General features: G+C 42.4%; 1 protein-coding gene across 8 annotated transcripts in view; it reads left to right on the top strand.

Moving 5' to 3' along the window:
• CHRDL1 (chordin like 1) overlaps window positions 1-15,083 on the top strand; it is an 88,098-nt gene that overhangs the window by 49,689 nt on the left and 23,326 nt on the right. For all 8 annotated transcript variants that reach the window (XM_070759560.1, XM_070759556.1, XM_070759557.1 and 5 more), the window contains exons 3-7: window positions 5,153-5,268; window positions 7,662-7,755; window positions 9,728-9,855; window positions 11,737-11,830; window positions 14,137-14,198. In XM_070759560.1, the coding sequence (XP_070615661.1) occupies window positions 5,153-5,268; window positions 7,662-7,755; window positions 9,728-9,855; window positions 11,737-11,830; window positions 14,137-14,198 (494 nt within the window). The remainder of the gene's footprint in view (window positions 1-5,152; window positions 5,269-7,661; window positions 7,756-9,727; window positions 9,856-11,736; window positions 11,831-14,136; window positions 14,199-15,083) is intronic.

Genomic DNA, 15,083 nt, shown 5'->3' with positions numbered 1-15,083 from the left:
CGAGACCAGTAACCCAGGAAGTGCCAGCCGTCGATCAGCTGGAGCTGTGCACGCATCTTCATTTCCGCCAGTGGAACTGTGTTCCTTCCCATCCTGCCTGCTCCCCACCACTGCCTTACCCTCCCCCCAAAACCTAACAAAAATTAATGGCAACAGAGTTGGTTCTGGATATCCAACCCAAGACCAAGACCGTTGTCACCACCAACATGTTCTGGTCTCCATCCAGCCACAGCAATGTGAATGGGATATTTTCCCAAACAAATGTTCTCAAATGAAATGGAAAAAATGTTCTGAATTTCATTTTTGGGTTTTTTGGTGGGTTGTGGGGTTATTTTGGTTCCATTGCAAAATATTCCACAATTAGGTTTCCCACCCCCACCCCCATGGAAAATCTTCTTCTTTTCCCAAAAAAACAACAACCCCAAACCAAAAAAACTCTGTATGAACTAAAATAAATAATAACATAAAGAATGGAAACCATTTAGGTCAAAGTGATCTGTTGGAATAAATGCAAAATCAGTCATGTTTACAATCTGTCAAGGAGTTGTGTTTTTTTTTAAAGGATTTCTTTCCAGATGTCAGCTCAAGTTGGGTTCATCCAACAGGCTTAAATCAATTACAATCCTGGGCTTGGCATTCAGATAATAAAAGCTAATGTTTGGCTTACTCTAATACAAACCCAGGTGATTACATTAGCTAATATTTTAATGACGACTGAATTTCAAGCAGCAAATAAAGGGCATTATGTGAAATACAGGATCATGTGATTCCCCTTTGTTGACCTTCTGACAAGAAAATCAATGGGGAAACTGGATTCACTTAACGACCAGTTTATTAATTTAACAGCTGCAGTAATTCACTTAACAAATGTGGTGAGAAAAGTTCTAAAATGGGGCAAAACTAACTTATCAAATTTAACAACATAAATTTTGGGCTCAAAATTGATGAAGACCACCTATACCAGTGGTTTTCAACCTTTCTAATGCTGCAACCCTTAATACAGTTCCTCATGTTGTGATGAGCCCCAACCATAAGTCTAGCGTCAATTCTCCCAACAGAGCTTTAAGCTTTAAGCTGATTAGCAGGAAGGTCAGAGGGACACCCCCACTGTAAACCCCTGATTGGTCGGATTGTAAAAATATGTTCCAAGGTGCCAGAATAGAAGCTGTAGTTCCTAACACCAGGGGAAATTGGTCTTTTCCCACGATCTTGGCAAACTCTGTGAAACGGTTGTTCGATCCCAAAAGGGATCCTGACCCCCAGGCTGAGAACCACTGACCTATACTGAAAAGACTGCCAGACTTGGAAAGATTTTCAGGCATACCATGTACTGTAGTCCTATAACAAGATATCTTCCAGAGATTTTGGAGTCGACTCCCACATCAAGGCAATAGAGATCCAGATTTTCTTTCTGCTTTCATTTCACATCCATAGTTCTCTTTCTTTTGATTGGTATGTTGGAAAAGGATTATTTATTTGTTTGTGTATTTTATTTTTTTATTTTTTTTATTTTGGTTTATTTATTCATTCATTCATTCATTCATTCATTTGACTTCTATGTCGCCCAATCCCGAAGGACTCAGGGTGGCTTACAACAGTATAAATTGTAAAAACAATAAAAAGAAGTCAAATATAACTCTAAAGTATAAAACATTAATTAAAAACCCTAATAAGCTAACCCATCAACATGCATACATAACTTTCATACCATTTGGCCATGATAGTTGTTGAGTCTTGGCCCCCAGGCCTGCCGGCAAAGCCAGGTCTTCATGGCCTTACGAAAAGCCAATAGGGTGGGGGCAGTAAGGACATGGGGGGGGGAGTTGGACGTGTGGTGGTCCAGATAAGCTTATTTATTCGGCTGAGGTGTGCAGATAGCTGTGCTCCAAGCAGGGCCAATGGACTCTGAGTGGCATTTCCAGTTCATTGCTTTGCTGGTATGAATACTTTGTTCAGTTTGCACTCATCCAAAATGAATGAGCCTCCAAACTTCCCTTGGATCTTTTTTTCTTCTCAAAGCAGGATGGAAAGTTGATTGAGGTGACCAGATTTGAAGGGCCCATCTCAACAACGTTCTTGTTATAGATCTTCTCAGTTGAGAAGTGGAGCACAGAAGTCCATGATGGGTAGACAGGTTGATTGCTAAGTGTGTTTAATTTGCAACTATTCTTCTGGTGTTATATAAACTCCCATTTTCTCATCACAAAACTAGCTTCTTTTCTCAGAAACAAATCCCCGGGCAAACAAAGGGTTGCATTCATACTTAACCAGGTCAGTTAAATGTCTGCCTCAGCATAACATGTAAACTAGGCTAATATTAACAATGCTTAAATTTTTTTAAAACTTAGAACTCAGTGTCTTGGTTATTTCATCAGTCCATTTATTGTGCAAACCCAAAAAATAAGTGAAATTGTGATCCAGTTTGAATGAGTTGGGTGCTTTCAAATAGTTTTTGGAAACTGGAAAGCTGGTTTAAGAATCACCCAGAGGAGCCATGAGATTCAGAAAGCAGGTCGCTTTCAGCCAAACAGCTCTGAAAGTAAGCCAAGGTGTGTAGTAAGGAGCTATGTTTCCAACTGTCTTGAGTGACCTCAAACGCCAACAGGATTTAGGGGCATTTGGCTTAACACTTGTCAAAAGAGAATAAACTTTATAAAATTCAATAGATTGGGATTCACTAAATTTTTAACATACATGCTGCTAGAAGAGGTGCTTATGCTGGGCGGATTTTGCAAAGCTCATAATCAAGCTAACAAGTCAATCCAGCATGATTAAATATAAAATAATAACAGTCCTATATATGTCCCATATACTGTATATCCCATATATTTTACCATATTTTTGGACTATAAGACACACCAGTGTACAAGACACACCAAGATTTCAAAGAGGTAAGTAAGGGAAAAAAATGCCCTCCTTGGTCCCTAGGAGCATTCTGCAAGCCTCCTAAACCCTCTATGTACCCCATTTTTTGCACAAATTGGCCTGTTTTTTACCAAAATGGCCCATTTCCCCCCATTATTTGCAAAAAAAGGGTGGGCAGAGGGTTTGGGAGGCCGGCAGAGTGCTCCTAGGGACTGGGGGAAGGCAAGAACAACCCCATTTTGGCAAAAATTACCCTTTTTTTGCAAAGCTTGTGGATTTTGCCTTCCCCCAGCCCCCAGGAGGACTCTGCAGGCCTCCCAAACCATCTGTGCATCCCATTTTTGCAAAAAAGTGGGCTCATGTTTTCCAAAAATGGGACATGGGGACAGAGCTTTGGAAGCCAAAAATGGCTGTATTTGGTGTATAAGATGCACCGACATTTCCAATCTCTTATAGTGGGGGAAAAAGTGCATCTTATATGCCAAAAGAAATATGGTAACTACAATAATGATGTACATCTTTCCTAGAGGAATTAAATACAGGTAGTCCTCAACTCATGACTACCATAGAGCCCAAACGTTCTGTTGCCAAATGAGACAGTTGCTGAGTGAGTTTTGCCCCATTTTATGACCTTTCTTGCCACAAATATTAAGTGAATAACTTAACTAGCAGTTAAACTAGTAACACAGTTGTTAAGTGAATCTGGCTCCCCCGTGGACTTTGCTTGTCAGAAGCATGACCTTGGGACACAACAGCAGTCATAAGTATGAACCAGTTGCCAAAGGTTTCAATTTTGATTATGTTCATGTGACCATGGAGGTTTTTAGGACTACAGTGGTACCTCGGTACTCGACCACAATTTGTTCCAGAAGTGTGGTCGAGAACCGATTTGGTCGAGTACCAAATTTATTTATCCCATAGGAAATAATGGAAATGGATTTAATTGGTTCCCAGCCCCTGTTAACTCGTTGGGAACCAATTAAATCTATTTTCTTTATTTCGAATGGGATAAATAAATTCGGTACTCCAAGCTGCAGGAAGGGTGGGGGCTGCTGCAATCCCGGCAGCTTCGGGGGGCTCCTTTCTTCATTGCTTCCTCTTATTACCTGTAAGCAGCTGCAAAAACTTTCTTCTTCCCGGTGGCTGCTTCCCTTCGAGTAGCAACAGCACCGGGAACGTCACGTAATGAAGGGAAGCTGCTGGAGCGGCTGCAACTGCTGAGACGGCTCCGGCGGCTCCCCTTCATCACGTGACATTCCCGGCGCTGTTGCTACTCGAAGGGAAGCCGCCGCCGGGAAGGAGAAAGTTTTTGCAGCTGCTTACAGGTAATAAGAGGAAGCAATGAAGAAAGGAGCCCCCCGAAGCTGCCGAGATTGCAGCAGCCCCCACCCTTCCTGCAGCTTGGAGGAATTATAGAACTCCTCAGCCCCCCGAAGCTGCCGGGATTGCAGCCGCCCCCACCCTTCCTGCAGCTTGGAGGAATTATAGAACTCCTCAGCCCACTGAAGCTGCTGGGATTGCAGCAGCCCCCGGCAGTAACATTTCGGATAATGAACAAAATTTTCTCTGGCTGTTCGGTATCCGAATTTTTGTTCAGATACCGAAGCAAATTTTTGCCGAAAATTTTGTTCGTTATCCGAAATGTACGAGAACCAAAGCGTTCGAGTACCGAGGTACCACAGTATGCCCATAACTGTTGGGTTGGCAATATATTGGCTGCAGGTGTTGCAGACTGCCACAAGAGGGAGCTAGAGTTCACAACTTATTTCCCTGGAGTTTTCTCTGTTTCTCTTTGTCTGGCTATTCACTGTTAATGGCTACTCACTGTTAGGTTAGTTATGCAATCTCTATGTATTGTAGTTATGTATTATAGCTAAAATATGTTTAGGCTTGATACCTTTGCTGATTATGACAAAGACGACCGGTAAGAAAGACTATGTACTTGGTAATATTTGGATTGTTATTCTGACTTATTATGTTTATGACATTAGACTGTTTATCTGAAGATGTTATTTCTCAAAGTAAATGTTAATTCAAGTTAGCATTTCTGTGTTTGGCTGAGTAGGTATTCACAACTAATCTCAATCTAAACATTTCTGTGTGTGCATAACCTTGCTCATACATTAGTAGAGATGATGAAAAACATTCATAAGTCACTCTTTTTTCCCCAGTGACATTGCAACTTTGGGCAGTTCATTAAACAAACCATTGTAAGTCAAGGACTAACTGTACTCTCGTTGCTCTTGGTCACCAGTTCATTTTTTCTCTCTACCTCCCTTCTTTTTAGCAAATTCAGGAACCTTCTGCATGTTTCAACATAAGAAGCATCAAGTAGGAGACATATGGAATCCTGAGCTTGAACCCCATGGAATTGTCCGTTGCTTCGAGTGCATCTGCACAGAGGTAATGTGTTTGGGTGTAGTGAAGAGGTAGATTTCCAGGAGGGAGGGGGTGTCTATTCCAGAGGAAGAAGAGGCAACTCAGCGCAGAGATCATGTGGGTGAAGACAGCCCCTCCCTATGAGTTCCCAGAGAATATTTCAGTGATGGTGAGCCTTTTTTGGTTCACGTGCCAAAAGGGTATGTGGGGGGGTCCTAGCATGTGTTCACATGCCCATACCCCTTCCCTCACCCTCACGTATGTGCACACACACCCCTGCGCTACCCCAACGCATGCACACTTTACTGAAGCCTGGTATGTGAAAAAAATGCCCAAACGGCAAACCGGAAGTACAGGAAAACACACTTCTGGTTTGCCGTTGGGCTGTTTTTTGCACTTTGGAGGCTTCAGGGAAGCTTCCTGAACCTCTGGAGTGTAAAAAACAGAACAATGGCAAACTATAATTCCTTTTATCTGAACTTCCGATTTCTCCGTTGGGCTATTTTTTTTTGTCTCTGGGACTTCAGGGAAGCTTCCCTCAAGGGTCCAAAGAGCAAAACGGCCTTTCACAAGGCCAAAAATCAGCTGACCCAGAGCAAAGTCTCGTATGCCCCCAATATGGCTCCACATGCCATCTGTGGCACATGTGCCATAGGTTCACCATCACGGGTATATTGTCTCCAACCTTGGCAACTTTAAGACTTGTGAACTTCAACTCCCAGAATTCCTCAGCCAGCAAACCCAGCAAAGTCCACTAGTCTTAAAGTTTCCAAGGTTGGAGACCTCGGTTGTAGAGGTAGCAAGTAGAATCCTCAGTCTGGAAAGATTTGGCCTATTGGCAGTGAAGGGCTGCCAAAACTTTTACTACCACACTGTGGGTGCGGCTTATGCAGGATGCCCTGCATTTTCTTTCAACATCTTTCAGTGCTCTGGGGTGGAGCTCCATTTTTGCTACCCCACTGCGTTCCCCCCTGTCCGGGCAGTAGCCCACCTCTGCCTATAGGTGTGAAACAGTAAAGATCTCACCTTAGAAGGATGGTTCCTAGTTTTGAGCCTGATAGAGGCTGACTGTGGAATTCCAGGAACTGATGTGATGTCTGAAGGATTCTGGGAGTTGAAGTCTACACATGGTGGCTGAGGGAGCCGATGTTATGATGGAATGTCGTGAGGAGATGTAATTTCCAAGATGGAGGAGGTCCATTCCAGAGGAATAAGAGGCAACTCAGCCCAGAGATCAGGGATTAAATCCAGCAGGTTCTGACAAGTTCTGCAGAACCGGTAGCAGAAATGCCACCGGCAAATGCCACCTCTCGTGGTACCACCTCTCGTGGTATTTTGCAGTATCCTTCCCCTGGAGTGGGATGGGAATGGAGATTTTGCAATATCCTTCCCCTGCCGTGCCCACTAAGTCAAGCTACAGCCACAAAGCCTCATCCACAGAACCAATAGTAAAAAAAATTGATTTCACCACTACCAGACATCCTGTGTGTGAGAAAGAGGATGAAGACAGACCCTCCATAATAAGTCACAGAGTATATTGTAGGTGCAGAAAGAAGAATCTTAGTCTGGCACAATTTTGTCTATAGGCGTGAAACAATAAGAAATGCAACTTATGTCATTCTTGGTCTTGAGCCTGACTGGTAAATTTGGTTGTGACCTAAACATCAAAGCCACCACCCCACCTCCCCTTTTCCCATCCTATAAAAACTTGCACTCAACAAAGTCTCTTGAACTTGCCCGTTCTAATGCCATTTCAGCATTTTTGGACTATACAAAATCTGGAAGATTTGCCTTCCTGCTCAAGATTAAGGTTAGATGGCTGAAATTTGACATTGTTTCGGGCATGATGAGCTGCTTCACCCCACCAGCTAGTTGGATGAGATTAAGAGGTTTTTCCTGAAGGGACAGCTAAACTTTTGCCCCAATCGTGTTTGACCTCTATTCATTCCTTGCACCATTTATTTCCAACAGCATTGAAAAAAGTGATTTATGACTGTTTTTCACACGATCCTTGCAGCATCCTCATGTCACATGATCAAAATTTGGATGCTTGGCAACTGGTTCCTATTTATGATGGTTACAGCATCCTGGGCTGAAGTGATAACCAAATTCTGACAAGTCAATGGGGAATCCAGTTTTATTTAACAATTGTGTTGCTACTTCACTTCCCATAGTTGAGGATCACCTGTATTTAACTGCAGAGATCAGACAGGTAGCCATTTTAACATTAATGAATGAGCCTCTCAAAGCCGATCAAAGCCAGTGTCCAGCAAGGGTCTTCAGAAGCAGGGACCACCAACAGAAAGCTAAGTGAAGCATTTTGGCTCTGGGGGAGCAGTTCTTTGCGCAAGTAAACAGCCACTTTGCTTGCTAAATGTATTTACGGAAGGTCTGTTTCTCTGCTTTGATTTCTTCAGAGGGGGAACGTGCTGTGTATGAAAGTCAAGTGTCCAACCTTGCGGTGTTCCACCCCAGTATATGATCCCTCAAAATGCTGTCCAAAGTGTCCAGGTAATTTGCATCTCTAGTGCAACAAAGCTGAAAATGCCAGAAGGGAACCAACCAGTGATGGACTACCAAAATTTTTACTACCACACTGTGGGCGTGGCTTATGCAAATTAATTAATTAATTAATTTGTTTGTGATTTGATTTGATTTGATTTGATTTCAACCTCATTTACTGTGATAGGAAAAACATACCCAGAGCCCAGAAGGGGAAAAAAGAAAAAAAATATCAAAATTTTGCTACCGGTACTGTGTACCTCACGGTACCCGTAGGAGCCCACCACTGGAACCAACTGACCGTTGCCCTGTCCAATAATAACAAAAGCAGCAAAAACAGTCCATTTGTGATGAATTTCTATGGATTCTACATTTTCTTCAGCTTGCCTCTTAGCATGAGCGTCATTAGGTAAGCCTTCGGACTGTTAGACTCTCCTAGGAGTGAGTGATTGCTCCTGTTGGTTAGGCATTGGCTCAGAAGTAGCCTAGGAGTGGAGCAGCTGAGTCAGCCTCAGAGGTGGTCAACATGGCGCCTCCAGCTTCTACTGTCCTCGAGCTCTACTCAGTAAGGAAAGAGCGAGGGCGGGTGATCTCTGTGATCATGGTAGGAACCCAGAGAGGACTCCCAGCATAGATGTGTGTATATACTTGATAACCTATGTTAAAGTGTTGGAGCTGACTATGGGAGTCTACTGGGGCCTCGGCAGAGTAGTTAGGGTGTAGCTGATATAGATGGGATCATACTTGGTGACCCATTAGAAGTTCGGATGGGCTTCTACAAGTGGTGGTGCTAGGAGTAATATGCTGCTCTAATAAAAATTTATCGATTTGAGTTTGCCAGTCGCCTGGGCCCATGTGTGAAATGGCTTGTTTTGCTGATCTCACCATCAAGCTGTGCGTGGAGAAAAGTCTCTGTAGCATCTTGATGACTGCTTCTTTCGATGTGACTTGGTTGCTTGCCAGATTGTTGTTTGGCAGACCTCAGTTACACTGGCTCAGTCAATTCTCCATCTTGGCTGACAACCACCATGTTGAGGTTCGCCCCTTACAGACCTCTTAGGAATAGTGAGAAGTTAACAGTGGATAGTCTAAAGATAAGGTCTTGGTGTTAGGTGTTGATACTACAGAGTCAAGTAGTGAGTTCCATGCATCAGCTACACAGTTACTAAAGTCGTATTTTCTGCAGTTGAGTTTGGAGTGGTTTACTTTAAGTTTGCATCTGTTGTGTGCTCGTGTATCGTGGTTGAAGCTGAAGTAGTCCTTGAAAGGAAGGACGTTGTAGCAGATGATTTTATGGGCTATGCTTAGATTGTGTTTAAAGCAACAGAGTTCTAAGCTTTCTAAACCTAGGATTGTAAGTCTAGTTGTGTAGGATATTCTGTTGCGAGTGGAGGAGTAGAGGGCTCTTCTAGTAAAGTATCTCTGGACATTTTCTAGAGTGTTCATGTCCAAAATGCGGTGTGAGTTCCAGAAAGGTGAGCTGTATTCAAGGATTGGTCTGGCAAAAGTTTTGTATGCTTTGGTTAGTAGTGTGAGATTACCAGAGCAGAAGCTATGTAGGATTAGCTTAATAACTCTTGAAGCCTTTTAGGCAATGTTGTTGCAGTGAGCTTTGGCACTTAGGCCATTTGATATGAGTATTCCAAGGTCTTTCATGGAGTGAGGGTTGTCTTGTTTATTCAGCTTGTATTTGCTGTTCTGATTCTTTTTGCTTATATGCACAAATAAAAAGCCACACACAATCAGGCACCACATAAATGAATAGCCCAAACCACACATTCTGTAGAGACAAATACTCTGAGAACGGGCTTCAGTATGAGTCCGAACTCTCTGAATACTAAACCTCTCATCTTGGTGACCGACCAGACTGGATCCTGCAACATTATCCTGAGACAGATATATTTCCCCTTTTGAATCTGCCCTGTTTGAATCTCTTTGTTGGTTTCCCCCCCCCCCCCCCATTGGCTGTTCTCTTTTCCAGATCGACCCATTGTTTCAAACATCAGAAACACTGGCAAGGACTGCAACAGGACCCTTCACCATGATGAGACGTTTGTCACAGAAGGGCCCTTCAGACAACCCAATCAGTGTGAGCACTGCAATTGTACTGTGAGTAAAACCCTGGTTTCTGCCAAGCACAGTTGGCTTTGATGGAAAAGAATGTGTGTAGTTTAGGATTGAACTATGGGCTCCCTGGTGCTCTCTGAACTTCGGTTATTATTTTATGGTAAATACTGTTGGTTTCAGGGGTCCTTGGTGCACTCTGAGCCTGCTTGCAGACGTTTGATTACCCTAACTAGGTAACATCATCAGTGCTGCTGGTAGTAAGTAGTGCTGCTGTTTGCTGTCAGTTTATATCTGTTGACTTGCCTGACTGTGTGGTGGGGGCGGTCCTAGAGATTCTTTGGTTGGGCTGCTTAGGGATGGCCTTTTGTCAATTTCTTGATTGGGATACTGTTTCCTTGATTATCGGTCTGAAGTTAACTTTGGAGTTAACCGATGCTGATCTGGGTGCTGATTACTGGTGGGTCTTTTGGTTCCTTTTTGGGCCGGCTGGTTGTCTCTTTTGCATGGTATTGGGTTCCTACCGGTACGGATGAGGACACCATGCCGGTAGTCAAACTGGAGCTATGCACGCAGCTTCGGATCTCTGGGATGCGCGCGCACACGTTCTAGTGAGATTTTCTTCTGCACATGCACAGGAAGCAAAATCTCATGAGGGGGATGGATGTGCAAAATTTCAGCAATTTTTTGCTTCCATGCATGCGAAAACTTGCGCGCACGCCCCCTCACAAGTGCACATGCCAAAGACCCTAAACTGTATGCACAGCACACCTGGAGCAGTGGTAGTGGCAACCCCCATTTGGTCTATAGATGTTCTTTATGTGTCTGTTGATGGCCACTTTATCAGATACCCAGGCTTCTGGAAATTCCCTGGCGTTTTGGGACTTGGCCTGGTTTAGGATTGTCACATTTTCCAAATTGAAACTATGGTTAAATCTGTCCATATGCTGTGAATTGAAAGAATTCTCAGCAATATCCATGTATGATGGAATGTAGTCTGGATTCCCAGGAGGGAGGAGGAGTTAGAAACAGCTCAGACAGAGATTATGTATGGGAGAAAGAGGACAAAGGCAGCCCCTCATGCATATTCCTAGCTTTGATTTTGACCCTCCAATTCAAATAAAGCCATTCTGCCACCCTGGAACCTTGGATTAACTTCTAAAGAGCTTCAAACTTCCGCAAATACAGTTTGAAAGCTATATTAATACAATGGTACCACTACCTACGAACGCCTCTACTTATGAACTTTTCTAGATAAGAACCGGATGTTCAAGATTTTTTTGCCTCTTCTCAGGAACCATTTTCCACTTTCAAACCCAAGCCTCCAAAACTGTAACTGGAAAAAGCAGGGAGAAGCCTCTGTGGGGCCTCTCTAGGAATCTCCTGGGAGGAAATAGGGCTGGAAAAAGTGGGGAGAAGCCTTGGGGCCTATTTAGGAATCTCCTGGGAGGAAGCAGGGCCTCCGCCCTCTCTGTGGTTTCCCCAATCGCACACATTATTTGCTTTTACATTGATTCCTATGGGAAAAATTGCTTCTCCTTACAAACTTTTCTACTTAAGAACCTGATCACGGAACGAATTAAGTTCATAAGTAGAGGTACCACTGTAGATCACTTGAGTAATTTCACTTTGCTCTTTTGTTGCCGTGCCCATTTTTTTGCTGGCGAAATTTTAAAGGATTCATTTTTGTTCATTTCTGCTGATGAAGAAGTCAAGTAGATTTTCTTCTGGGGAATTCAGATTTTTTTTTGCAAGAGGTGGTTGATTCTGTTAATCTTCATTGCAGTTTAAAACAATTCCCAAAATAAGAAAGTACCCCCCCCCCCCCAAAAATGGACTTTGTATTGTTTTATTGTAAGCCTGGGAAACCCTGTATCTGCAAAGTATCACAACCTAGTTTCTTTTTTGTTGGATTCTTTACTGCAGGAAGGAAAGATAGTTTGTGCCATCAAGACCTGTCCCAATGTCACTTGCGCTTCTCCAGTGTCCACGTCGGACTCGTGCTGTCAAGTTTGCAAAGGTAACAGTATCCCCTCCAGCACCAACCTCATTGTCCCAGTATTATGATTAGGAACCAGTGGTTGAGTGCAGGCTGACTCTGCCTTCCATCCCGAGCAGCTCAAGGTTGACATGGCCTTCCTTCCTTCCGAGAAGGATCGATAAAATGAAGACCCAGATTGTTAGGGGCAAAATGCCGACACTGTAAATTGCTTAGAAGCCTGCTATAAAGCGCTATAGGGGCAATATATAGGCCAAAATGCTATTGCTGTCGCCATGATTGAAAAGGGCTCCCCTCTGTCTTGTGCCTTATATTTTGGATTCAGGCTTAGAAAGGGAACATAGTAGTAAAACTCTTGAAGATCCAACTAAAAGGTTACACACTCAGAGGATAAATTGTTATACATTGGTAAAAAATTTCCTGGTGAGCAACTTACTCACATTTTTCAATTTGTTGATAGGTCAGAATATTCTTGAACTGTCTTTCATGTGCAAAAAGCCTCTGAGAATGCATTTAAATATTAATTAGTAGACTAGAGTATAATATAATTATTATATTATGTAATGTAATGTAATGTAATATAGTACAGTAGTCCCTCGCTATACCGCGCTTCACCTACTGCGGCTTCACTTCATCGCGGGTTTCTGAGGAAGCCGATTGGCAGATTTAAACAGCCCGCCGAACTCGATCGGCATGTTTTTCAAAAAAATAAATAAATCTAAAATTGTAAATACTGTACTGTATTTAAATACTGTATCTAAAATAAATACTGTGTGGGAAGGATTTATAAACACTTAAAACAATGAAAACTTACCAAACAATTACAATATAAATACTTATCAGTACTATCAGTCGATAAATTCCCCATCGCGGATTTCACCTATCGCGGCCAGGTCTGGAACGTAACACCAGCGATAGGTGAGGGACTACTGTATAGTATAATATAATATAATATAATATAATATAATATAATATAATATAATATAATATAATATAATATAATATGGTATAATATAGTATGGTATAATATACTACAATATAATAATACAATACAATGTATTAATCTATACTGATATATTCATATTACCAAATTAACATATATTAATTTATTAAGGAAGGGTAATATATATTTAATGCCTTTGGGTCAGTTATCACACTTGGCACTTTCCTGGACAAATCCCTGTACTTTTCTTGGCAATACAGTGGTACCTCTAGTGACGAATTTAATTCATTCCGTGACCAGGTTCTTAAGTAGAAAGGTTTGTAAGGAGAGGCAATTTTTCCCATAGGAAGCAAATAATGTGTGTGATTGGGGAAACCACAGGGAGGGTGGAGGCCCTGTTTCCTCCCAGGAGATTCCTAGAGAGGCCCCACGGAGACCTCTCCCCACCTTTTCTGGCTCTGTTTCCTCCCAGGAGATTCCTAAAGGGGCCACACAGAGGCTTCTCCCCACCTTTTCTGTCCCTGTTTCCTCCCAGGAGATTCCTGGAGCGGCCGCACATAGGCTTCTCCCTGTCTTTTCTGCGTACAGTTTCGGAGGCTCAGGTTTGTAAGTGGGAAATGGTTCTTGAGAAGAGGCAAAAATATCTTGAACACCCAGTTCTTATCTAGAAAAGTTTGTGAGTAGAGACATTCTTAGGTAGAAGTACCACTGTATTTTTCAGGAGTGGTTTACCATTGTCTTCTTCCTAGGGCTGAGAGAGAGTGGTTGGCCCAAGGTCACTAACATGACCATGCCCACAGCAGGACTCGAACTCTGGCTTTCCTGGGTTCTAGCCTGCTTCCTTTAACTAAAACATCAAACTAGTTCTCAGGGAAGATTAATCTGGGGACTTTTTCTATGGACACTAATACAGAGAAAGAGTAGCTTAGGGAGGAAACCTGTCAATAAATGGACATTATATAAATCTAGAACCACAACTGCATTTCCTAATAAAATGTGCTTATGAATGGCAGCTTGAGTTCCTGGTCAAAGCCAAAATTAATTACTTCTCCATCCTCTATGATGGAAAAATAACAACAATGTAAGCCTTGTATCACACATTTGAGAATGTTGAGAGACAAACTTGCATATTGTGAATTTAGAAGTTTGTTGAACTTTCAATATTATTGAAAGGCAAAACTTGATTGGGCTTCTGAAATCCCATCAGGATGTGATGGACATTTTGGGTGAACCCAAAGCCAAATGGGAATACACAGATTTACTTCTTGCCAGGTAGATTTCATTGGGCTAGCCAGCAGTGTTTATTCCTCCCCACTCCTCCTTTGACAAGTGCTCGATCACAAAGGGTTCCCAGGGTTTTCTGACACTGTTGTTTCTTATACAGATAAAGACTCATTGAGTGGTCTGGATGATGACCTCATTCGTCAGCCGGCCATCCGTGGCGCTGTAAGTGACCATGTCTCAACAGCATCTCCAGTGAACCGAAGATACATGATCCCAGGCAAAACTATTATAATTGCAATGTGGTTGTATTTCTCTCAACCTGAGAACCTAGCAGGATTCTGTTGCAGGAAAAAATGTTATCAGGATATCTTTAGCAACTGAGTGATCAACATGATGAATTAAATATTATTTTTCCCACTTCACTAGAATGTCTCCTACTGCTCTTCATTCCACTTTGGAAATGTTCAGTCTTTCTTCATTCTACTAAACCGTTTAGCACTTACTGTATTTTTGGGAGTATAAGACACATTTTCTCATCCCTAAAAGAGGCTGAAAATTCAGGTGCATCTTATATTCTGAATGTAGCTTTTTCCCCCAGCCCTAACTAGGGTTAGTAACTATCTTCCCAACTCTTACCTTGCAGGTTCTTTCATTATTATTCTCTGCAAATAATGTTTTCCAAGTTTTAAGTCTTTCCAGGGTTTTTTTCATTGCTCTAACTTACTCTGAATAAGTTTCTTTCCAGCCCTAAGCAGGTGCTAACAATGTTCCCAGTTCTCACCAGCTTACAAGCTCTTTCATTGTTACTCTCTGTGAAGAATGTTTTCAAAACCCTGTCTTTGTAGGGGGGTTTTAATTGCTCTAACTTGCTCCGAATGTTTATTTCCAGCCCTAACCAGGTGCTAACAATGTTCCCAGCTCTTACAAGCTCTTTCATTGTTACTCTTTGCGAAGAATGTTTTTCAAGTCCTAAGCCTTTGCAGTTTGTTTTTTTTTCATTGTTCTACTTGCTCCAAATGTTTATTTCCAGCCCTAACCAGGTGCTAATGATTTTCCCAGCTCTTACTGGTTTGCAAGCTCTTTCATTCTTACCATCTCCAAATAAAG

Source organism: Erythrolamprus reginae, chromosome 8, assembly GCF_031021105.1.
Source record: "Erythrolamprus reginae isolate rEryReg1 chromosome 8, rEryReg1.hap1, whole genome shotgun sequence".
Classification (NCBI taxonomy): domain Eukaryota; kingdom Metazoa; phylum Chordata; class Lepidosauria; order Squamata; family Dipsadidae; genus Erythrolamprus; species Erythrolamprus reginae.
This window is presented reverse-complemented; position numbering and strand designations above follow the sequence as displayed.